Source organism: Thamnophis elegans, chromosome 5, assembly GCF_009769535.1.
Source record: "Thamnophis elegans isolate rThaEle1 chromosome 5, rThaEle1.pri, whole genome shotgun sequence".
NCBI lineage: Eukaryota > Metazoa > Chordata > Lepidosauria > Squamata > Colubridae > Thamnophis > Thamnophis elegans.
In genome coordinates this window covers 24,280,543-24,306,357 of record NC_045545.1, presented here as the reverse complement: position 1 = coordinate 24,306,357, position 25,815 = coordinate 24,280,543, and the positions used below count along the sequence as shown (strand labels likewise).

The following is a 25,815-nucleotide window of genomic DNA, read 5'->3' as shown; positions in this document are numbered from 1 at the left end:
GATATTTGTTTTTCAAAGTTTGTGAAAATAAAATTATATCTGAATAGTTTGGGTTCAGAATACTGGTCTATTAAAATCCTCCAATTAACTCCAGTAAACTCCCTCCCCCCAAAAACCATTATAAGTTAGAATTAGTAGCTATGTTGTCTGCTGAATTTTTTTTTAAGTAACTGAAATAATAGAATGAAATAGTATTTTCTATTGGTGTTTCACAGTGAGAATAGAAGAATTTATAATTTTAGTAAGTATTTTCTAAATGTATCAAAATGTACCATAAATGTTACTCAGCCCTTTTCTTTTCTCTGAAAAACAAATAAGATATATCTTTACAGGAGAGGAAAATGAACTTGTGAAATAATTCTATTAATTGTATCTATAAAAGTGCATTGTAGAACGCTCAATCTTTGCAGTTTCTTTTAACTAAATTTCAAATTATTGTACCAAAGAAGTATAATAAATGAGGGCTGAACAGATGGAGTTCAATTTCTGGTTCCCAATAAACTCTATCATGCACAATGGGATGGATGATGAAATTTAAAGTTTGTAATCCCAAGAGGAATGGATGAATTTGGCTACTAGATAATTTCAGATTTGTTGGCCAGACTGAACAATAGAAATGGAAACGGCATCTTTGTGAAAATAAAAAATCAGCTTATAAATAGCCTGGCTTTAACTTAACGTATTTTTAAAACTGAAAATCAATACTCGGGAGTTGGGGTCCCAAACCCCCAGGCCGCGGATTTGTACTAATCCTTGGCCTGTTAGGAATTGGGCTACGCAACTGGAGGTGAGCAGCGGGTAAGCAACAATGCCTGTGCAGGATTTAGGTTGCACATTCTTAGGTTTATTCTACCATCTACCTTGTTTTAAAACTGCTACATCCTTAACCTTTCGCCAGACACTAGGAATCTTACATCATTCCAAGCATTCATTAAACATCTCTAGTTGCCTAATAACCTCCAAGGAGTGGGGCGGGAGATTGATAATTGGATGTGGAACAGATTACTAGTGGTCCTGACAGTGCTGTGACTGGTCCTTGTACTTAATGGTCTCTGCAATAGTATTAGCAACCTTCCCACCGGCAAAGTCAATGCGGAAGCCAGAAGATCAGAAAAGGCAGTCACATAATGTCTTCATTAACAATCTGCAGTTATTTGCTTGGCAATGGCAACTGGGACTGCTGGAATTAGTGTCGTTAAACAGCATGATCATGTGATGTCTCTGACTAGTTTGCTTAGTGACAGCAATTCTGGTCCCGATTGTAAGCTCAGGACTGCTATATTAAGAATTCAGTTTGAGGATTCAAAAAATAATACATTGTTTCACAGAAGTCAATATAAATCTAACAAAATTAACAACAAAATGCCAAGCAATTCATCTTTTTTTTTAAATAAAAGTGAGTAGTATAATTGATCACAGTACTCTCATGGATACAGTATATCTTAACATCAGTAATAAATTTCACCAAAGAATCCATTCCAATCAAATTCTACCAGAGAACATAAAAAGTAGGTTGGCCTACACTTATTACTAGATAAACAAGGACCTGAATAAAACAATCATATAGAAAAACATTAACATTAATAGATCCTGTGCTGTTCAATATTATGAATGACTTGATAATAATACTCCCATTTTTATATATAATTCAAAATGATAGATTTGCAGATGACAACAATGAAAGGTGTTAGTTGTGAAGTCATGTCCCCTCCAAGCCTTCCTGTCCTCTAACATCTCCAGGAGTCCATTTAAGCTCACGCTGACTGGATGGTGACGCCATCCAGCCACCTCGTTCTCTGTCGTCCCCTTCTTCTTTTGCCCTCGATCTTTCCCAGCATTAGGCTCTTCTCTAGTGAGTCCTTCCTTCTCATTAGGTGAGTTTTATTTTTAGGATCTGGCCTTCTAAAGCAGTGTTTTTCAACCACTGTGCCGCGGCACACTAGTGTGCCGCGACATAGTGTAAGGTGTGCCGTGGGAGAATTACTTTATATATAGTCAATATAGGCACAGAGTTAAAAATTTTTAACATTTTCTAATGGTGGTGTGCCTCGTGATTTTTTTCATGAAAAAAGTGTGCCTTTGCACAAAAAAGGTTGAAAAACTGTTCTAAAGAACAGTCAGGGTTGATCTCTAGGACTGACCGGTTCGATCGCTTTGCAGTCCAAGGGACTCGCAGGAATCTTTTCCAGCACCATAGTTCAAAGGCCTCAATTTTTTGGTGCTCCGCCTTTCTTATGGTCCAACTTCACAGCCATACATTGCAACTGTGAAAACCATAGTGCATATATCCACTTTTGTTGGCAGGGTGATATTTCTGCTTTTTAGTATGCTGTCTAGATTTGCCATAGCTTTCCTACCCAGAACTAAGCGTCTTAATTTCTTGGCTGTAGTCCCCATCTGTGGTGATCTTGGAGCCCAGGAAAATAAATTCTGTCATTACCTCCATTTCTTCCCCATCTTATTTGCCAGGAATTGAGAGGGCCAGATGCCATGATCTTAGTTTTTCTTAATGTTGAGTTTCAAATGAAAGGTGTAGCAAGCAAAAAAAAGGGGCACAAGATTTAGGAGAAGTTTGACAACAGAACGTTGAAAAAACAGCAAAATGAATTGCAGCAGAAAAATATATATTTAACGAAGAAAAATAAGATGGAAAGGATCTGAATGTCTTGAAGAATCACAAGTTGAATATTAACAAATAATCCGATGCAATTACAAAAAAGGAATTCTAGGCTTTAGCTATAGATGCATGATGTCAAAGTAGTGCAATGGTGTCTTCTCTAGTACAGTATAACAATGTTGGAAGGGACCCTGGAGGTCTTCTAGTCCAATCCCCTACTCAAGCAAGGGATGCTATACAATTTCAAACAAATGGCTGTCCAATCGCTTCTTAAAAACTCTTGAGTGTTGGAGCACTCTCAACTTCGTTCCACTGATTAATTGTTCTGTCAGGAAATTTCTTAATTCTAGGTTGGTTCTCTCCATTAGTTTCCATCCATTATTTTTCTGCCTTCAATCTGGGCATTAGATTAACCCCCACTCTTCTCTGTGGTGATGGTCAGGCAGCCCTTGTAATATTACAACCAATCAGATTTTAGGAATGGCACAGTGGGTTCAGAGACAAACAACCAAAATGAATAAAGTGTCCAGAAGGCTTAGGAGGAATTGCTGAAAGATGTCGGCAAAAAGCCACACTGCTTGGGTCTGCACGCATATTACGAAAATACATTACGACATCCTAGGCCCCTGGGTGGGGCCCGACTAGTAATCAATGCCAAATCCGGCGAAACAACTGGCCGCTATGATACAATTCTGTTGTTGTAATAATAATAACAATAACAATAATAATGTACTATATTCATTAAACATGAACCTCAGCCAACTCAACATTCAAAAATGCATTACAAATACCAGTGACTCAGGGGTGGGTTTCAAAAATTGTTCGAACCACCTCCGTGGGCGTGGCCTCCTTTGGGGAGTGGCTTGCCGCCCATGTGACCGGATGGGAGTGGCTTGCCGCCCATGTGACCGGATGGGAGTGGCTTGCCGCCCATGTGACCGGATGGGAGTGGCTTGCCGCCCATGTGACCGGATGGGAGTGGCTTGCCGCCCATGTGACCGGATGGGAGTGGCTTGCCACCCATGTGACCGGATGGGAGTGGCTTGCCACCCATGTGACCGGATGGGAGTGGCTTGCCGCCCATGTGACCGGATGGGAGTGGCAGATTACGTGGGATGTGTTTGCACAACAGTGGAAAAACAGAGATATGTAAATGAATAAATATTACAATGTGCCGGAATAAATAAATTGACAATTAAAATCAAGAAGGCTTTGAATACTTTTTCACGTGGGATTGGTTTTAGCTATTGCCAACTAACGGAAACAGGAATTAGAAAGCCAAAAGTATGAAAGAAAAGACCAATTATGTAAAGAAAGGTCCCTAAAATGTATAAGGAAATATTACTAGATCATTATTAATGCGTAGATAACTGCGGGACATTACACACACACACACACACACAAACTATGATGGAAAACACAAAAAAATAAGAACAACCCCCCCCCCCCAAGACTGCGAATGAAACCAGGTTTTTTTTCCCTAAGCCTAAGGACAGGAAAGACAAAGCCACTGGAATAAAAACCATCAAGGCATTGCGGGCAATTTTAAAGGACAGGCATTCACAGAACCATCAACCACCTCAGAATTACCTAAACAATGAGGGTGAAACACACTAAATCTGATTTTCTAGGATACATACACTTAGCGACCATGTTTCACACTTAGCGACCATGTTTCACACTTAGCGACCATTTTCACACTTAGCGACCGTTGCAGCATTCTCATGGCCACACGATCAAAATTTTGATGCTTGGCAACAGATTCGTATTTATGCTGGTTTCAGTGTCCTGGGGTCCTGTAATTGCCTTTTGTGACCTTTTGACAAAGTCAAATGGGGAAACCAGATTCACTTACTTATGTTAGTAACTTGTCAGCTGCAGTTATTCACTTAAGAACTGTGGCCAGAAAGGTGGTATAGTGACCAAAGTTACAATGGCATTGAAAACAGTGACTGATGACCATGTTTCACACTTAGCGACCATTTTCACACTTAGCGACCGTTGCAGCATTCTCATGGCCACGCGATCAAAATTTTGATGTTAGATCCCAAGGTTTCAGTAAAACTATTCAATCATAATTAGTTTCATGCATTAGGATTATTTCAAAGCACAAGCAATAATTCATATTTCATTTCAAACTATGCCAACACACAATAACATAAATGAAACCATTACTAATATTCCACACACAATAAGTTACAATAAAACTATTATAAAAAATTCAATGCACAATACATTTCAAAGTATTGAGTGAAGAATACTTTAAAAAGGTTTATTTTAATTTATTTTGGATAGAATCTTTTTTTAAATCGTCTAAGACGATTTAAAAAAATATTATATCCAAAATAAATTAAAGTAAACCATTTTAAAGTATTCTACACTCAATACTTATATGTAAAACTATTATAAAAAATTCTATGCATTAAATAAAATATTTTAAAATACATTAAAATAATAATTAAATAAAACCGGGCCACTTACCAGCAGCAGGCAGAATCAGCAGCACTCCGATGCGATGGATGGATCCTCGTCGCGATGGCAGGCAGCAGGAACAGGTAAGAAACCTGACTGGAGGGACAAGGCTAGGTAAAGTCACTTAGGTTGCCTGGCATGCTTAGCAAGCCAGGCGAGGGTAGAGGGGAGGTGGGGGGCTTGCTTCCCTAGCGAAAACTAGACGGTCGCAGCCACGGCCACGCGTAGTACGCGAGGCCGCGGCTTTTGCAGGGGAAGGCCTGGAGGACTTCCCTTTCGCAAGCGAGGCCGCGGCGGCGCCGGCGCCGCCCGCACCACACGGAGGCGGCCACGCGTAATACGCGAGGCCGCGGCTTTTGCAGGGGAAGGCCTGGAGGACTTCCCTTTCGCAAGCGAGGCCGCGGCGGCGCCGGCGCCGCCCGCACCACACGGAGGCGGCCACGCGTAGTACGCGAGGCCGCGGCTTTCGCAAGGGAAGGCCTGGAGGACTTCCCTTTCGCAAGTGAGGCCACCGCGGCGGTGCCGCCGCCCGCACCACACGGAGGCGGCCACGCGGCCTACGTGAGGCCGCGGCTTTCGAAAGTGAGGCCGCCCCCCCCCAACGACCAGAAGACGGCCACGCGTAGTACGCGACGCCGCGGCTTTCACGAGGGAAGGCCTGGAGGACTTCCCTCGCGAAAGCTAGGCGGCTACCGGCGCCCCCCCCACCCGAAAGCGGCCACGTGGCCTACTCGAGGCCGCGGCTTTCGCAAGCGAGGCCGCCGCCGCCGCCGCCACCCGGAGGCGGCCACGCGGCCTACGCGACGCCGCGGCTTTCACGAGGGAAGGCCTGGAGGACTTCCCTCGCGAAAGCTAGGCGGCTACCGGCGCCCCCCCACCCGAAAGCGGCCACGTGGCCTACTCGAGGCCGCGGCTTTCGCAAGCAAGGCCGCCGCCCCCACCACCTGGAGGCAGCCACGTGGCCTACGCGACGCCGCGGCTTTCACGAGGGAAGGCCTGGAGGCCTTCCCTGGCGAAACCTAGGCCGCTACCGCTGCCACCCCTATCCCCCCCCCAGCTTCCTACCGCCGCTACCACCACTGCCGTCGCCACCGCCCACCCGAAGTCCCGCCGCTAGCGTCCCGAGTCTTGCCGCCAGGGCTTGGTTGCTTACCTGTGGGGAAAGCAGCAAGCTCCTGGAAGGCGAAGGGAAGGCGTGAAGCGCGAAACGAGGCGTCTCGGCAACAAACAAACCCTTTGGAAAAGACTCTTTGAGAGAAAGATTCTTTTCAAAAGAGGAATGTTAGCCGTTGGCGCCACACTTTTAAACGAAGCCAGCCCGCTCACTGATTGGCTGGACTCCAGCCAAACAGTGAACGGCAGGCTGCGCTTAGTCCAGACGGGCGGGGGAGCGCGCGACAGGGCCCAGGACCGGTGTTCCCGGAAGTTCCTTACTTCCGGGTTCACCGACGAACCGGATCGTGCGATCCGGTGCGAACCGGTAGGAACCCAGCCCTGCAGTGACTGGTGCTAATGGTTGATACGGTTTGCTATATTAAATAGATGAGGGAGGATAAATTATAGCATCCATTATACATTTGAAGCACGATGTGGCTTATGAATGCTATCATCTTACACTATAGCATGGCTTTTAAGCCCATTTATATGTATTCTAGCTTAAAAAGATTGCAATCAACACCAATGCACTGAAAATTGAGAATTTTATTGAAAAACTGACCAATAAAATGTCCTTGTGAAAGTGGTACACTGTAACAGCCTTTTTGTACATCTTAGTCTTCCTCTAATAAGGAGGAAGTATTCATGTTAAGTTATAATATAGTTGTCATATATTCAATTTTAAAAGCAAACAGCATCTTTTGGTCTTTGTTCTAAGTGGTACAACCAAAAATCCTTTTAGTGAAGGTGAGTTAGATTAGACAAAGAACATGAAATGTAACAACAACAAAAATGCCATTTTTACCACAATTATAAACTGTCAAGGAAAAATTGCAGCATTATAGAAAGTTTGTTAATAATATTTAAATATAATTATCTTTAATAAAGTCAACAAGTATGTAACTTTCAATATATTATGCTTCAGCTTAAGATGGGTTTTCCAGCATTGGATTATATCCACAGTTGCACTATTTGCTAGGTATACATGAATTGCAATGACTGAAAAACCAACTGTTTGGGGGGGAAAAAAGGTCTTACTCTTTTTTGTTATAAATTAAAGCAATTATTTGGAAGACCAATAAGACTAAGCTTGATTTAGGAAGCATTTGAGTTCTTTTCAATCTTTTCCTCAGCTAATGACTGACAGAACACACTGCTAGTTTTTAAGAGATCAAACCGCAAGGAAATTTCAGATGTTTCTTCAAATGAGAATTTAACACAAAACTGCATGCATCCAAATTATTCATTAACAAGTTGTACAGACCTTATTGATACAGGAACTGATTACCTTGGAAAATTTTACAATATCTTTTTTTTTTCAGAGTATGATAGGCAGTTTCCAGAATAAATTGTTCAACCCAAAAGCAGTTTGAGGTGTTTTGGGAGGGTGATCTGATATTTAAACAGCAATTTAGTTTGGAGAACTTATTTATGGGAATCGCCTACATGCTTTTCCTGGAACAAAACATTCTGGACTTCTCTGGAATGGTTCATTTCCAATATCAACAAATTTGGCACACTCTTACTCAGAATATCAATATAATCTATTTTCCAAGTAATATTCCTCTTCAATCAAGGTCAAAAATATGCAAATGGAATCATTGTTTAACTTGGCCAGTTGTGCTACATTTATAATAAATTTTGCATATTTTTCCTTATAATACAATTAAACATAATTCATCAGAATTATTCAGAAATAGTCTTGACCTCAATAATTTGTCATTCTGAGTGGTGGATGCAGCCAATGCAAAAATTTTGGTATGAAATAATTAATTCTCTAAAGTACTACATTAGATGGTACAACCAAAAATCAAAACAGATCCTCCAAAGTGCTTAATGGTCAAGCACTAATCTATACTTGTTCATTAATATGTTTGTTATTAACCTAATATCGAAATCTTAATGCTAAGATTCTGGATGAAAGTATTTCTCTAGATTTAGGAACACCATTGCGGGCAAACAGCTCTCTTTACAGGAACACTTTTTCCATTTCTTTTACTCGCTGTATATGTGCCTTACTAATGCATGGATAAATCAAATTCCCCAAATTTGTGAACTAGAAGCTCCATGAAAGCAAGAGAGCTGCATGCATAAGCACTTGGGTGCAATCAGATCAATTGCAGTGGACACTGATTGGGTTCCCCCTCCCTCCCCTGAAAATCCATGTCTGGAACTATTTTAAATAAACTGTCATATCTACCCATCTTTAAAAAGGGTTGTGATACAACATAAACCACAATTGGAAAAATCTGCTGAAGCCACTATGAGGCTGTTCTCTTTTCTTCAGTGCAAACAAGCTAAAATTTGAGGTCTTTCTTCTGTCCTCAGAGGTTGACCAGCAACTACCAAAGTAAAGCTCTTATCCCCTTATTAGACTGGACAAAAAACAAAATAACTTCATTAAATCAGATCCCAGATTATGGTTAGATTAACCTACTGAAATCAGTCTTTGTTCGTTGATTCCAACTGGTATCTTTGTATTTCTCATGGGATTAAATTTGGATCTGACCCAGTTTTTAACCAACGTGGATTTATGTATTCCATGTGCTGGGCTGATATACTTAAGCATTTTTTTAAAAATATACAACTTAATGAAAGGTAACTTTGGCATTATTAACCTGATAATTTCAGATATAGGCAATGACCATTATCAAGTTCCTACCACTTGGAGGGAGATACAGCCATCCAATCAAATTCATACTGGTGCTTTCCATCAATCCTGTGGCAAAAAAACCCAGTACTGTACATTTCTATACAGCATATTCTTTTTAGGAGATGCCCACAGGACAGATAATACAAAGGACACAGTCCAATGACACAAGAGGAGACTTACACTCAAGAAGCAGGACTCCGTTCTCCTCATCCTTGAATAAATTGTAGGGAATTTCTAACCTCCAGAATCAAGCTGGAGGGCACAGAAATTGCAGACTATGTGAAAATCACATCTCTTTGCCAGAAGTTATTTTGTGGGCAAGTGGCATTAACTGGAGGCAACCTATAGTATCAAACACTTTTAGTTTTAGAGACAATTCCTTTTTTAATCAACTGAAAGAGGAAATAATAGGGTATTTTAATTGCTTTTTACAGGCGGCAGATTGAATCTCTCGCAACAAGTACTGGAAATAACATTTCAAAATCAGCAACCTATATAAAGCCCTAACCAACTGTCTTCACACATACAATTGCCAATCCTGGTTGGTTTAAACTGCTTAAAAGTTTGCAGCATTTCTTGAATTAGTCTCAATATTTATTCCCTGGTTTATAACAAGAAGCTGCAGTTTTCTTGAGTTGCTTTTATGCATGTGGCGCTAGTGCAAAGCTACAACTTTAATTATTTCTGTACCTTTTTGCTTGACAGGGTTGCTCTGGTTTATAAGCCTGCTTCACTGAGGACTATGCCTCAGAGCGCCTCATTTCACATTTTAAGATATTGCCAGCGCTGGGTGTTACCTGATATGTGGTTTTCTACATGTTTGAAAATGACTTAAGAACTTTCCAGACACCCCCCCCCCCCAAAAAAAAAAGACTAGGCCGCACATAGAATATTCTTCTGAAAGTATTTACATTTCTGTACACATACACATTACTGGAAGCCAAATCTTGCAATACAAATGAATGTAGTTATCAACAGTTTGAGACAGTAGAGCAAAAACACTAGGTTATATTCCTGCTTCGGTGGCTGGAACCATGTAATAATCCTATCTTTTAGAAGTCAATTTGAAGAAAAGAAACCAAAAGTTACTCTTATTGAAACTATCCATAGTGGAAACACCCCTTTTGAACATTTTTCTTAGTTTACTACAGCCCTTATTCATTCGACTATTTTTTTTTTCCTTGGGAGAAAACAAAGCTTCACCTTTGAGATGGTTATCATCTAACTGCTATTATTCATTGTTCCCAAATGCTGCAGAGCATAAATGCAAATTTGGTACATTTGTTTGAATCGCTTATGTACATTGGAACAGCCCAAATGAATGTCAAGGAAGAATCTCCAACAAATACTGCAAGAACATTTCCAGCCATCTTGAAAAGATCTTCGTGAAAAGATTAAGAAACAATCTTCGGTGGAGAAATCAACAATTTGGGGGAAATACAGATAGCACCACAATGAGTTGCACTAAGGTGCTAAAGGAGGTACCTTATTCCCTGCAGAGTGAATGTTCTAATACTGAAATGTATTGCAATAACTAAAAGCAACTGTATACAAAAGGTTAGCTTTTGGCTCGTTTATCTACAGAAAAGTAATTCCTTCTTCTAAATGCTCAGATGATGTTTAATTTGCTGAACGCAACAGGATTTATAACATATGAAAACAAACCTTGAAGGAAGGTTATCTTGATTCCGATGGGTGTTTAAAAGGGCCAATACCCTGGTAAGACATTTTAGTGTTTATGCAAATGGTCCAAGAGTGCTTTTTATTATCAAGAAAAAAAAATCTATAAACAAATTATCGTCTTTAGAGGATTTATGAATGTACCATTGGGGAGAGGAGATGTGTGTGTGAGAGACTGAGGTGCCAGATTACCATGCATGCAAGTCTAGATGTATAAATGAATGTGATATATCAGGAGACCTGCTATCCTTGAGACACCAGATGGATGCTTGCTATAATATTACAATAGATAAAATTCGCTCTGTGTTCCCTTTCTGAATTCATTTAAATAAGTTTTATCTTTTCAATTTTCCCAACTTTCAGACATCGGTCTTAAGCTATCCACGTCCTTCGGTTGTCTTGTTGTCTTGAGGCATGCTGGTATTCTTTATTCGCTGCTAACTGTCCAGTTAAGTTTAGAGATCAGGAAAGCGGCTGGGATCCTCCTTGTAGTCGTCAGGAATTGTGAAAATTGATTCATCAAACTCATCATAGCGAAACTCCTGAAAAGTCACAGTGGCTGTGATTGTTGGAAACACAGGAATATCTGGGAAGAAAGGAACAGAACCATTAATGGGTACAGGATGGAGATACTCCTCTCTTTAACAAGACTCCTACTGATCATTTCCATGACATTCTCCTCGCAGGTAGCTTGATGCAATTCCAAGTTGTTTTAGGTAGTATAAAGGATGGGTTCGGAGAAATGTTGCAACTGATGGCCAGTGAGATGCCTTAATGGACCACCCTATATTTATTGTTTGTCAATCCTAAAGAAAACTGCTGGCAGAGAGATCACCTACGGAGCTAGGTTTGGGAGTACGACCAATATGCAGACAATAAGCACCTGAACCTCTCATTTCTATCGATTAATCTAAGGAATCTAAGGAAATAATAGAGGAAAGTACATTGTATCTGACAATAATTCTGGAATTAATCACAAAAATTTCTAGCCGGGCAAAAGTAATGTTATGGTGGGGAGGGGGAGGCTGCTTATGAGGGAGTTATATTCCCATTTGAATTTAAACATGGGCACAGGATATATTGCTTAGGCTGGGATAAAACTGCTGTAACGTGGAGGCAAATTGCAAATACAAATTGTTGCAAAAGTCAAATTACTTAGACTATATCAGTGATCTTTTAATTGTTGAACTTTAATTTAAAGTACAGATGGCAATTTTCTTTCCCCATTATTGTGTTTTATACTATTCATCATCAACTGTTTTATTCAAATGAGGCAGAAGTATAAAACATATTTTAATGTGGAGCTTAAATAGATGTCCAGCAAAGGGTGACATTAGTTCTTTATAATCTCAGCGAAGCTTCCTTGCCAACTTCAGGGAGTGAGGGCAGAGGGAAAGGATTAAAACACAGTACATTGCCAATAATTCTGACGATCTTCCTTACGAAAGATAAATGAAGTGTAACCACACACTCCTTCTTTTGCCTAGGCTGGGCCTTCCTGTTCAAGCAAGACTTTTACTCTGGACCAGGAGTGTTAAACTCGACCCCATCGCAGCGGAGGTGGTATTCAGCAGCTGACCAGTTCTGGAGTACCGGTATCGGAAATTTTGAGTAGTTTGGAGAACCGGTAAATACCATCTCTGACTGGCTCAGCCCCCATCTATTCTTTGCCTCCCGAGTCCCAGCTGATCAGGAGGAGATGGGGATTTTGCAATAACCTTCCCCTGGTGTGTGAAGGGAATATAGAGTTTACCGTATCCTTCCCCTGGCGTGGGGAGGGAATGGAAATTTTATAGTATCCTTCCCCTGCCACGCCCACAGAACCGGTAGTAAAAAAAAATGAATCCCGTCACTGCATCGCAGGCTGTATCAGGATTTTGTTTGCCTTGGGGGGCCAGATAGGTGTGGCCTGGCCATTGCAGCCAAATGGGTGGGTGGGGCCAGGGCAGGGAGGGACCAGTCCCTCGCTGTCTCCGGGACAACTCTGGGCCTATTGTGGGCCACATCTGGCCCATAGGCTACGTGTCTGACACTCCTGCTCTGGACTATTATTTATTTTCCGTTCAATACACTGTGCAACGGCATATTTTATTTTGCCTAATGCCCGATTGGGAACTATTGCAGATCATGCCCGTGATCCCCACCCCAAGAGGCAATCAAATTAATCCCTGGTTTCAGAGAACATCTATAGCTCACCTAACTTTACTGGAAAGCCTGGCGGAAGTTTCATCTGCACAAATTCCCGCAGTTTGTTAAAGTGCTTGAAGGGTGCAATTACTTCTAAAACATTCAACAACCTGAAAGAGAATGCATGACATCTATTAAGCTTCAACAACTACCCATGTGATTTAAGCAATTGGGAAGGGAAGATATTATTCTCAATCCACTATTGGGCACACTACAACTAGCAATAGATATTTTTTTTAAAAAAAATGTTAAGCAATGGATACATTCACAAATTACCAATTATTTATATAAATTACATATTCATGATGAATGCTGTTCTTGCTTATTACAGAATGCATGTGCATGGTGTAGCCTCTAATATGACTTTTTGTACTATAGATAGAGAACCGAGGTGGCGCAGTGGTTAGGGTGCAGTACTACAGGCTACTTCAGCTGACTGCAGTTCTGCAGTTCAGCGGTTCAAATCTCACCGGCTCAAGGTTGACTCAGCCTTCCATCCTTCCGAGGTGGGTAAAATGAGGACCCGGATTGTTGGGGGCGATATGCTGACTCTGTAAACCGCTTAGAGAGGGCTGAAAGCCCTATGAAGCGGTATATAAGTCTAACTGCTATTGCTGCTATTAACTGCTATCTAATATGAAATTTGATTTTTAAGCGTGTTTTTTTAAAAAAAAAACAATAATAACAGATGTTATTGTAAGGATCTGAAACATGTTTTCAGGCTTTCTCCAGCTCTTCTCACGGAGCGTCTGGATCCTGCAGACCATGGGACTACAGAGGAGATACTTCATTCGTTTGTAATTATTATTGAGCTCCTTCTCAAGGAACAGGTGTTGCTGAGGAAGCTACAGTCTTTGCACAATTCTTCTTCGTGTGCCAATTGCAACCATTCCAAGCCTTGCTCACAGTACTTTATACCTTCGTTAACCTCACGAATGGATTACTGCAACTCATTCCATGGGTGGGTGTCCGTGACATCTGGACCTTACAGATGGTTTAGAATGCAGCAGCCCAAGAAATCGGGCTGTCTCCTGATTTGTCCTTGTCACACCACTGTATTGTATTGGTTGCTTACAAATGCAATTCATAGAATTGATAGTCATCTTTAAAGGCCTTATGGCTTAAGACCTGGATAACTGCTAGACTGCCTGTTCACAGTGACTTCTACTCATCTAAAAGGTTGGGGAGTCCTTTGAATCCCAACTTGAAGGATTGTTGCCATCAGGAACCCTAAGGGCACACCTTTTCTGTTGCTATCCTATCTTTTAACCGACTTCAAGTCAGCACCAAGAAAGCTGCTAAGATCTGATCCGGCTGTACCTTAGAACAGTGTTTCCCAACCTTGGCAACTTGAAGATGTCCGGACTTCAACTCCCAGAATTCCCCAGCCAGCGAATGCTGGCTGGGGAATTCTGGGAGTTGAAGTCCGGACATCTTCAAGTTGCCAAGGTTGGGAAACACTGCCTTAGAAGATTCATTGTATGATGGGCTTCCTATCTTTAGTACTTGTCTGCACAGGAGTGGACATAAGACATTTCCATCTAAATGAATGGCAGGCAAAGCAAAGCAACTAACATTAATGTTTCAACGGAAGAAACGAAGTCAAATTGCCTGGGTTTTGCCCAAACTCTTTGCTTTAGAAATTAAAAGTCAAGAAAACTCTACAAAGTGACATCACGTTGCATAGGTCTAGACATTTGGAAACCAGTAAGCAACATCAGATGTTCCCTAAGTGCTACATAGCTTTTAGAAATAGATTAATTTGTGAGAGAATGCTTGTGACTCATCAAGGGATAAACACAATCAAAGTTGAAACTATGTGGAACTCATACATTGTATTCTGTTGCAGTTTGTGCAACAGAACAAACTGGAACCTCGTTGGTTGTATAAAACTTTTTCTTATTTTATATATTAGAGTCTCTGAAATTTAAGCATAATAGTGAGTAATATAACTTCACTGTATCACATTCTTTTACAATCTTTTCTGAAAGCAATTCAGACTTACGATTCAATTCCTAGAGGAAATTCTTGGCTCATGGCTATCGTAGCTTTAAAAGTTTTCTTGCTTTCTTTGCAGACAAGTTCTCTACCCAAATGAGGCGCTCTGTTTAAAAGACAATCAAAATGAAAACATCTCCAAATACATAAAATGCACAAACAGCTCACCCTGAAAGAGATTTTTATTGAGCAGGAAACAAGGAAAATGGAAATTATTAATGGGGCTTGAAAGGCTCTTTTGAGGTAGGAGGGAATATATTTCTCTTTTCATTGCTGTTCTTCTTCTCATGCATACGCAGACGTATTTAAATTTAAATGCTTTCAGAACTCTTTATTTTCAATAAGAAAGTAAGGGGTGCAATTCAATTTTTTTTTAAAAAAAAATAAGAGTATTCTGTTACTTAAAAATTTAACTCCAACTTGATTATAATCCAAGATGTGGATTTCTGCCACATCTAAAAATGTGGGGTTTTCTAAAATTCCAATTTATAGGGTTTTAGAAATTAGGATAGACTTTTAGTATCATGGGTAGAATTTACTGTAACCATAGATTCATTTTATGACTCAGATTATGCCGACTGTACTCCTGATATTTATGTTCCACTTAGAGCTTAATAATGATTTTCAAGCTCTTAAAATGATACAATACATTCAGTATTACCATCAATTGATGATATACAGAAAAACAATCATATCTATAGTTGTAAATTCCTTTTTCATACATTTCAATTGTGCTCTTCTAACCATTCTTCTGTTCTTTTGTTGTTTTTAAATACAATTATCAAAATTATTCATCATTTCACTATTAAAATAATGACATACAAAAGAAAAAGGGGCAGAACAGAACAACTAAATATAAACAAAAACCACTGTTGAAACTTTCTACTGACACATTTTGTATTTATTTCCCTTCTCTTTGTGTTCTGCAAATGCTATTAGCAATTTCAATATTTTTTTACTTTACACTACCCATTAAGCTTGTTACTATAGTTTCTGTTCAGACACTTTCATCTGTTGTTTTTTAAATGGTCTCATAACTTTTTCCCTATTTATATCTATTGGTTTTCTTTAAAAGAACAATCAAAAGTTGCTGCTCCCTCAGTATAACTGAAGAAATCAGAAGTCTAACAGATTTAAGCTGCCTTACATATGGCACTTTGCACAATAATAATTACAAACCAGTTGAAATGAAGTATCTCCTCTGTAGCCCCATGGTCTGAATGTGGTGATTTAAGACTCCTGCTAAGTGACTTAAAACCAGACATTGGGAAACTGGTATCACTTCATCAAGCCCATCCATCACATTAAGAATTTACTGAATAGTGAAGTAGTTACTAAATTTTACTGAGTTTACTAAGTTACTAGTTGCTAAGGTTCTTGATAAATGACTATCAGACTTTGAAATCACTGGATCATGTTCAACAATTTTGTTGAATTAACATTAACTAAAAAGGTTTTTAATTTGGATTTTGAATAAATGTGCAAATAATTGTTACAGTTTTGAATTTTACTGTTACTATCTTTCTTCCGTCATGCAAACAGCCCAGACACATGACACCCCCCAGCCATGCCCATCAAGCCACGCCCACAGAACCGGTAGTAAAAAAAATGAATTCCACCACTGGGGCGGAGGGCATTGAGGATCAGTTTGTAGCACCAACGGGGCGGTGGACTGAAAAGGTTTGGGAACCACTGGTCTGGAACAATATGTATTTTTGGCTCTTAGTAATGTAAAGCACTGTCAGCATTAGGGAAGAGGCACTAGTGAATGAATACAGAAAAATTACAAACAACTCACTCCTACCAGTGCATGTTGAAATTCCTCATTTATCAGCTGAAAGACTTAAATCCAAGAAGACTCTACTGACACTGGCGCAACATCTGCCCAACAACTTTAACACTGATTCTCAATGAAAAGCCAAATGGGTCACTGAACACCCAGACTTATAAATGGTTTCACAAAAAAGATGCCAGGCTTTGACCTATTACATCAGCAATGGACGATCCTGAATAGGATTCACACCTCACACGGCATCTGCCAGGACTCTCTGTATAAATGGGGCATAGTATCCTCCCCTGAGTGTGATGGCAGGGTGCTACATCAAACTGTAGATCACATCGCAACCCGCTGTAAGCTGAGGGCATATACTGTCTACTACCTGTTTTTTTTAAAAATATAAACGATGCTGCGCTCCGATGGTTAGATAGCCTAAACATTGGTATTTGAACATAGATCTTTTTAATATTTATATTTTATTGTATTTTACTAATCTAGATGAAGTGTTAATATATATTGCCAGTTCAGGTATGATATGCTACATGCTAAATAAATAAATAACCATATGCATATTGCAGTAATACTCACTTCCCATTTTCTGCAGATATGTATTCCTCCCATGAAATTGTATTGGGTGGTGGTGGGGTAAGAGATTGTCTCCTGACAGGCTTTTTAAAGAAAAGACACAAGAATTTATTCAATAACTACCACTTTTCTAAACTACAGACATAACACCTTTCCACCACAGAGGAAGAGACTCTTGTTTGTCTGAAATGGTGGCTCAGTCTAAAGTTATACCACCACAAGCTCAATAAATAATTTCTGGTGGACCAAGGTGGCATACCTCCTAAAATAGAAATTTAGACTATACTGCATGAAATAACAGCCCAAAGACCAAAATGAGGAGCAAGACATCCTTAAAGAGGATTGCTTGACCATACTTTTGACTCTCAGCGTTATTTTATTCAAAGACATTTCTTGTAAGTCATTCATTATATTATAATGTTAATAATATACTTCTAAAATAAAATCATTTTTCTCAGAAAAAAATACAGAAGTGATATTACTTTTTAATTTTGTAACTATTTTTATTTCGTAAGAGATTTTCCACCCCACATCACTGGAGGAAACCTAAGGAGCAGGTAAGCCATCCCAAACTTGCACTAATCACTTCTGATGCTAAGAGAAGGAGTAATTTTCCTCAATAGGATTTGGTATTTTTTTTCCAACAGAATATGACTAACAACTGGACAACTCACTATTTTGGTTTATTACAGTTTGTCGTTCAGGTTTTAGAAACATCATTTATTATTTTATGTTACTAGCATTAAGTCTACTATTCAGCTGTTCTGTGAAAAGCCAAGTTTTTAATTTTTAACTGACCTTGAAAAATATCATTTATAATAACAGGTACATGTATAGAACTAACATGGTGGAAAATGATAAAATACTAACAACTTACAGTGGAACATTAAAGATGCTAATAATATTGTGTTAATATTTAAGTAGCTTAGGAAGTATCACAATACCGCTTGAGAGGTGTGGAAACAAGTAACACACCTGAGGTAGGTCCAGACTATTTGGACAAAACACATTAAAGGAGGGTCTGAGAGGCATAAAAAAAATATCTATGGATAAAATTTAAAAATCTATACAACTAAAACGGATGTCACCATTCTATGTCAATTATATCAAATAAGCCCTCCTTTACAAAAACACAAAAGGAAAGTTTATCAGTTTCAGTGACAAATATGGAGAATGACAAAATGAACAACTGCTAAGCTGGCATCAGATCCAAAGAGTCACGGGGTTAGGTCTAGTCTCTCTTGAAAGTCTCAAGACTTTTGCTTCCCAAAGATGATCCCTGAAACTCAGGAAGTTTCAGAAATATGGTAGCACAAGAAAATGTCAAAATGCAAACTCATCTAGGTGGTCCTCATTTGGTGACTGCCTAGTTTAGTGACCTTCTGCAGTTAAGATAGTGATGAAAAAGTAAATTTATGACCAACAGTCACATGTCTAACCTTTACAGGTATAAAGCAAAGGACAGCTGAAGTACGATCATTAGTACTATAGCAGTTTCATTTAACACTTCCTTTGCTTAAGGACAGAGTCGTTGATCCCAACTATGGTTGCTAAACAAGAACTACCTACTGTATTTTCACCCATATAACCCGCCCACGCAAATAACCCGCCCACGCAAATAACCCGCAGGTTTGCAAGATCGTGTAAAATGTTTTCCGTATACCCCGCCCACTTATATAACCCGTGACGAGTACGGGAGAAGGGAAACTGCTGAGATCAAATGAAAGGCAATTCTTCCCAGTATTTAAGGCTGCTGTGGTGGATTTTATGTCCACCATCAAACATTCAGAATAATATTTCAAAACTGACTTTAAAAAGCATTATGCTTAGCATGCAATTTAAGAAATCTTCAACTATACCTCAAAGTTTTGTTCCATCAAATTTCCACCTTTGCTCAAGCTTTCCATGATAGCCTTATTCCGGAGGATATCCTCCTCACTGAGATGTTCCCGTCTTTTCCTTGATTCTAAAACAAGCCCGTTAACCATGTAGAAGTCTGCCAAAAAGTTTCCCACTCTTTCCTGGGGAAAAAAATAATGAAATAACCTAAGGGCAAAAGCATACACAGAGTATTTGCTAAGAAGACTAGAGCTCCTATATATATATTGCCTTCCTATTCACTATCTATATTCAGGGTGGGCAAGCTGCTGGTCCAGGGCTACATAAGAGTTGCAAATTGTTTTGTTTTTTTCTTGAAGAGCTGCCTCCAAATGTGCAAATGTGTTCCTGAAATCCGGAGATACGAGTATTAAAGAAAGATTAGCATCTTGTCTGATCTGCATCATCGGTACAGCTGCTAAAGTCTTCACCTTTCTAAAACATGAAACTGTTTTTATTGCAGGCATGAAAAGGCTGCCCATCCTGGTCTCTCCAGCCTCTCTTAATCTTTTAAGACTTTTCCACTTCTGAGATTAAACAAAGGAGCCATACTAATAGTCCAAGTGACTTCATTCTTCTTTGCCTTAGTGCCCCATTACTGAAATAGTAATATAAAATAGACGGTGATTTTACAATAAGAAATAGGCTTACTGTTTTATCTTCTCGGAAAAGCCATCCTGTTTGGGCACGTGTGAAGGTGATTGATTTGGTTGATAATGTTGCTGAATAAATATCACTACTCATCAAAATATCAACTTCCTCCTCTGTTTCCATCTCTGATTCCTAACAAAGTATAAAATTGAATGTTATTAAATGAAACAAAACACTTAAACATAAGCATTTTCCTTGCTAACTGAATTTGTTTTTAATAATTTTTGCCTACTGGCAGGAGATATGTGCCATGTCTTCTACTGATGTAAATTATTACATATTGATGCAATCTCCAAGGACTCCTCAGTGATAATTAACCAACAAAACTCCAACAATAAAAATGATAATACCCTTAATCAAAATTTAAAATAAGTTGAATGGGGAAAATTATAACTAACAAAACATGGATAGATTCTCAAATGAATTCTGAAAGAATTCAAGTTTTGCCAAGCAGGCTACAAATTAAAGTTGCTCCAACCAACACACCTACCTCGTGATGTATTCGCTGGTAAACCTTTTGTTCGTTGTCTAAAACTACAAAGGATTCAGAGGGTGCAGCATCACCATTGAAAATGAAGCTCAAGTCCCCCCGTTGGCACTTCATGTCAGTAAAATCTATGAGGGTTGTGTCAAGCCTGCAGAAATATTCCAAAATGAGAACTGAGAGAGAGAGGAAGACCTTTATACTGCTTATACAGACGTTGTAGTTAAACAGAATACATTGTTAGACTCTTGATGCTCTCTGAGGGGTTTTTTTTGGGAGGGGGGAGGTATTTTATTATCCAGCTAGATAACATCACTAGAGAAAGGGAAGTTTGCTGTTATTTTATATATTCATATAGGTAGTCCTCAACTTAGAACCATTTGTTTAGTGACTGTTCAACAGTGCTGAAAAAAAAGTGATTTACAACTGGTCGTCAAACTTACAACTAATGCAACATCCTCATGGTCATGATAAAAACATGTCTGCTTGGCAACCGGCATGTATTTACAATGGCTGCAGAAAACCAGGGGTCATGCAATCCCCAAGTGCAACTTTCCCAGCCACTTTCCAACAAAGTCAACGAGGGAAGCTGGATTCACTTAATGACCATGTGATTCACTTAAGAACTGCAGTGATTTGCTTAACAAAGTAAAAGGTTGTTGAGTGTAACCCACTGAGCACCTTCCCCTGCTTAGCAGCAGAAACTGTGATTGTAACTCGAAGACTACCTGTAGTCATTTGCCTTGCCAGTCTGGTGGAGGGATGGCTTCCTCCTTGATGGTTTTTAGATTAGTGTATTATTTTTTTCTCTGATCATTTTCTGCTATAGGAATACGTACTGTTTTGAAAATATACCAGTTTCATGGCCAATGGCATAGTGTAGTTTTTCTATACATTATTGTGTTCCCAGTCTCTGTCATTGGTGCATCATTGCATGAAGTTAATCCAAATCATGGGCTCTTGAGGATATTCTTGAGGATTTCTATTTATCAATATTTTCATAACATTACAGAAATTATGGAGGTAATTTTAATCAAAATCTTGGTGAACTTGTTAAGTATGATTTATTTCCCCATCAAAAATGTTAATATTTGCTTCTCTTAATTACAATAAATTATATGGAAACAATATATATTAATATGTAATATATAATATCTATTAACATTCTAAAGCAAAATGATAAATTATTGTAGTGTAATGCAGGTTGAATATTCTTACCTGATATTTATACCTTGTTTGTATATTTTACATGCATCAGAAGGCAAGATTCGGGAAAGTAAAGGCACTGAATTTGACAAAAATGAGACAATTGTACTGAATGTCATTATAATGTATCAATTCATATACAATAATGCCAACATGCTTTATTACAGGTCCCATGCCAACCAAAATTCTTGGAATTCAAACTGATATATAGTTACATTTTTAAGACATCAAATATGCTGCATAACAAAGCAACAAAACCCTTTTTAGTTTGTGTTTGCAAGAAATAATAAAATACTAAAAGGAGAACTGCATGGACCATTTGTTTTTTAAAGGATCAAAGCACTGCAGCCTTTCAAATTTCAATGCAGCTGCTTTGCAGATCTGCTCTGGATGCTTTTGAGTAGTGGTCTCAAAAATGCATTTAATCACTTTGCAAAACACTCTCTGAACTCTCAAAGTAATGTTATGCATTAAAAGTAACATTATAATTACAATTCTTTCTTTCAGCAAACAAATTCTCTTACAATATTGGGTCAATGCAGAATCATTGACTGATTACATTAGGAATATATTTCAGACTGCTGGGCTTTCTCCCCGATTACTCAAAAATTACTCTCTTGTCAGCATCCTTAAGCAGGCTCTCTTGCTCCATTAATAGGAATGGAGCTTTTAACACATAGCTTTTAAACCACAGCTAGGAGTGGGGATTAAAATATGGTTAGGATACAGATATAACCACAATTTATATGGAAAATGGGAAGGGGAATTGAATTGTAAACTGTACGTGAGGGCCCAAGAAACTCAAAAGACCAGAGAGAGGGGTGAAGCAGACATGTTGAGGGGCTGCTCCCAATCTATGATTGAGGGCTCAAGACACAGAATAATATCATCAAGGAACAGATGATGACACAAATTAGAATTCTTTTTTAAGTCAGATCAAGGGAGAAATATATCCCAACTATAGCTTATTAGACATGCTTAGGAGAAAGAGCAACATGAAATTAAACATCAAAACAAACATTGAATAGTTAGTCCTTAAAGACCCTAAGCACCTGCTCAGTCTGGAATCCCTCCATAAAGCATCACTGTCTACAGTAGTGTCTCCCAACCTTGGCAACTTTAAGATGAGTGGACTTCAACTCCCAGTACTTCCCAGCTAGCAGAAGGAGTTGAAGTCCACATATCTTAAAGTTGCCAGGGTTAGGATACCTGGTCTGAAGGGTGATTTCATATCATGAAGAAATACATGAAAGTTTCACCACAACTTTCTATAGTTGGGATCTGAAGTTTGGTGGAAGCTTTCCTCTATACAATTCCACGGATCAAGGCTCTTTTCTCGTGCACATGATGGCAGAACAGGAGCTCCTCAGCAAGGAATCACACTTGTGCTGCTTTTGTTCATTAGTGTAATGCTATAGCAGTTTTATAATTCACTATAACAGGGCTGTCAAACTCGTGGCCCGCGGGATGGATGTGCCATGTCCTGGCCCATGCCTAGTTTAGCAAAGGGGAAAAAAAGTCCCGATACCTCACATAATGCCACCCCTGTACTATAGTCTTTAAAATGTATTATATATACATTTAATACAAACTATTAAATACAAGAACTTTCTAAACATATTGTACAAATAATGGTGTTTGGATGTTCTATATCTAACATGCCTCACAAGCACACAATAGCACTAAAACCGTTCCATAATATTTAATAGCATTCTCTAAGCTGTTCACAGAGTCAGCATACTGCTCCCAACAATTTGAGTCCTCATTTTACTAACCTCAGAAGGATAGAAGACTGAGTCAATCTTGAGCCAGTCAGAATTACAAAGCTGCATTCTTTGCCACCATGGTTCATATAAATGTGATGAAATGCTCATATAAAGTTACATAAAAATATATTTTATGGATTTGCACCTTCCTAAGTAAAAACTATTTTCTGGAGAAATACTATTAAGTTTTTAAATCTCTCCATAGTCTATATATATAGTCGCTAGGAATCATAAACAATTTGATGATATGTCATCAATTACTCTACATATGAATTTTAGAAAAACTTACCCCAACTTTGAAAATCCCAGTGAAGTTCAAGATAAAAGTCACCTAGCTGGAGAAATACTGTCGATTAAAACTTAATACGCTGTAAGATATATAGATATAACATATACATACATACACACACATCAAAATGTAATTAATTTACTTATCCTATTATGTTACAAAGATATTTCATTTTATGATGTGCAAATCACATGTGGTTAGGATTACAAGAGATCACTATTCAAAAGTGCTTCTGCTTTCCCACAGCTGATTTAATTTTATATTATCATTTACAGGATCACAATAGTATATAGGCTGAGATGGAGCAGTTACAGGCCTGAATATGTAGTTTGTTAACATTTAGAATAATCCAACTAAAACCAAAACCAAATTAACTTAGAACATATTACTTGCATCTTCTCCTGAGGCTTTAAATGGTTAACGAGGTTTTTATTGGTTCCTGGTGTTTACTGCAGGCATAAGTATAATACAACTACAGCAACATTTTTTTTCTAAAGATCCATACTACTGCGACATAATGATTCACTTACAGATCAGCAGCAAAATCCAAAGAGCAAAATGATATTTAGAAATGCAAGAATTAATTAGGAACACTGTAACTTTCATATCAAAAAGTCTATTGTGAGCTACTAGCTGGTTTGTATGCGTAGGTGCAACACTCATAAAAAGTATTTGAAAATGAATGCCCCCAAACCCCCAAACCTTTGCAACCGGGCACAGTGCCATTCACTGACCTAAGGGTATTGCTAAGCAGCGTGAGCACCTGTTTGCTGCCACCCGGCTCCCGCAGCTTGGCGCCTTTCAAATGCCAGTGAATGATGCTCTGCACGGCTGGAGAGGGTGGTTGCGCGAGCGGCTGTTCCACTCTCGCTCACCTACCTCCCAATGCATGGCCCAGCTCTCATTACGGAACCAGGGCACCTCCGCTGCCATCCCAGCCTGGCTTTTTCCGCGGCTTCCAACCCGAGTCTTTCGGCAGTGGCAACTCTGGGCGCACGCTCTATGGTTGTATGGTTGACTCGAGTTGGAAGCCGCAGAAAAAGCCAGGCTGGGATGGCGGCAGTGGCGGAGGTGCCCTGGCTCCGTAATGAGAGCTGGGCCATGCATCGTGAGGCTGGGAGGTGGGTGAGCGAGAGCGGAACAACTGCTCGCGCAACCCCCCTCTCCAGCCATGCAGAGCACCATTCACTGGCATTTGGAAGGCGCCAAGCCACGGGAGCCAGCAAACAGGCGCTCACGCGGCTTGGCGGTACCCCTAGGTCAGTGAATGGCGCTGTGTCCGGCTGCAAAGGGAGTTTGCCAGGTGGCTGCTCATGAGCGTGGTTCATGGCTGTTGTGTTGCGGCAACAGTGCAACACAGCCATTCACCCATGAGGCTGTGCCCGGCTCTTTGGGAGCCCGCTCGCAAGAGAGCAGCCGCCCAGAAACCCCAAAGCAATAAACCCTCCCCCCCCATAATAAAGCCCAAGCCATATTTTGTAGGTAAAAAGAAAATAAGACTCTGTCATATTTTTGGGGAAACACAGTATTAAAATCAACAGTATTCTGATTAAAATCATCATTTAATTTAATTTACCTCTTTCAGGGCTTTTAATAATCGAGGCCGCTTTTCTTCAACACTTTCCCTAGACTGTTGCTTCAGTTTTCTTAGGAGTGCTGTAACTAAATCAATTCACTGTAAGCCATAAATCATGGAATTGTAATTGCATATAAGAAGCACATACTAACAAACATAGTGAACAAAATATCTGCTTTAGAAATGAACCAACTAAATGATGTTTACTGACCAAGAAAGATTTCATTCTTCAAAAGACTCTATTAATGGTATGGATTTGAGCTATGTAATTTTATATATATATACACACACACACAGTCTCACTTTCATGCAATTCATCTGGAAGCAGAATAAATCACACCACTAACTTGACTTCTTGAAAAATAAAAAGTCAAAATACTCTGAATTTTAACATAATCTTTATTAACTCTTTCTCTGTATGCATGTTTAGATCTACAGATATACAGGTATCCCTTAACTTACAACAGCTGCTCATTCTGGCCATAGGTTGTGACAATGACAAGAGAATAATCAAATTAATGACCCAATTTTATGGTCTTTTTTTTTTTTTTGCAGTGAATATTAAGCAAAGGTTGTTATTAAAAGAATCCTGTGCTTGCTAAGGGGCATTTTTGCCAAAACCAAAAATTAAATGACAGGATTTGATGAAAACATAAATCGTGATCATGTGAATGCAGGTTGTGGCAAATGGCCATAAATACGGGATGGCTGCTTAGATTGGGAATGTAGGTCATGTGACTGGGGGGAGGGAGTTGTCCTGCTCACTGGAATTTCAGAATTGGGTTGTATTTTGGGGGAGTCTGTTGTAACTTAAAACACTCACTAAGTCACAGGTGTCAAA

General features: G+C 39.3%; 1 protein-coding gene across 2 annotated transcripts in view; it reads right to left on the bottom strand.

The window, feature by feature from the left end:
* Positions 1 to 7,296: 7,296 nt before the first annotated feature.
* Positions 7,297 to 25,815, bottom strand: part of ANKRD13C (ankyrin repeat domain 13C) — a 28,813-nt gene continuing 10,294 nt past the window's right edge. The window contains exons 4-13 of one of the 2 annotated variants that reach the window (XM_032217635.1): positions 24,975 to 25,060; positions 23,399 to 23,444; positions 21,356 to 21,422; positions 20,144 to 20,288; positions 19,654 to 19,785; positions 18,984 to 19,145; positions 17,128 to 17,207; positions 14,770 to 14,868; positions 12,774 to 12,874; positions 7,297 to 11,163 (exon numbers count right to left, since the gene is read on the bottom strand). In XM_032217635.1, the coding sequence (XP_032073526.1) occupies positions 11,033 to 11,163; positions 12,774 to 12,874; positions 14,770 to 14,868; positions 17,128 to 17,207; positions 18,984 to 19,145; positions 19,654 to 19,785; positions 20,144 to 20,288; positions 21,356 to 21,422; positions 23,399 to 23,444; positions 24,975 to 25,060 (1,049 nt within the window). In that variant the 3' untranslated portion in view covers positions 7,297 to 11,032. The remainder of the gene's footprint in view (positions 11,164 to 12,773; positions 12,875 to 14,769; positions 14,869 to 17,127; positions 17,208 to 18,983; positions 19,146 to 19,653; positions 19,786 to 20,143; positions 20,289 to 21,355; positions 21,423 to 23,398; positions 23,445 to 24,974; positions 25,061 to 25,815) is intronic. The other variant, XM_032217636.1, reaches the window with a different exon arrangement.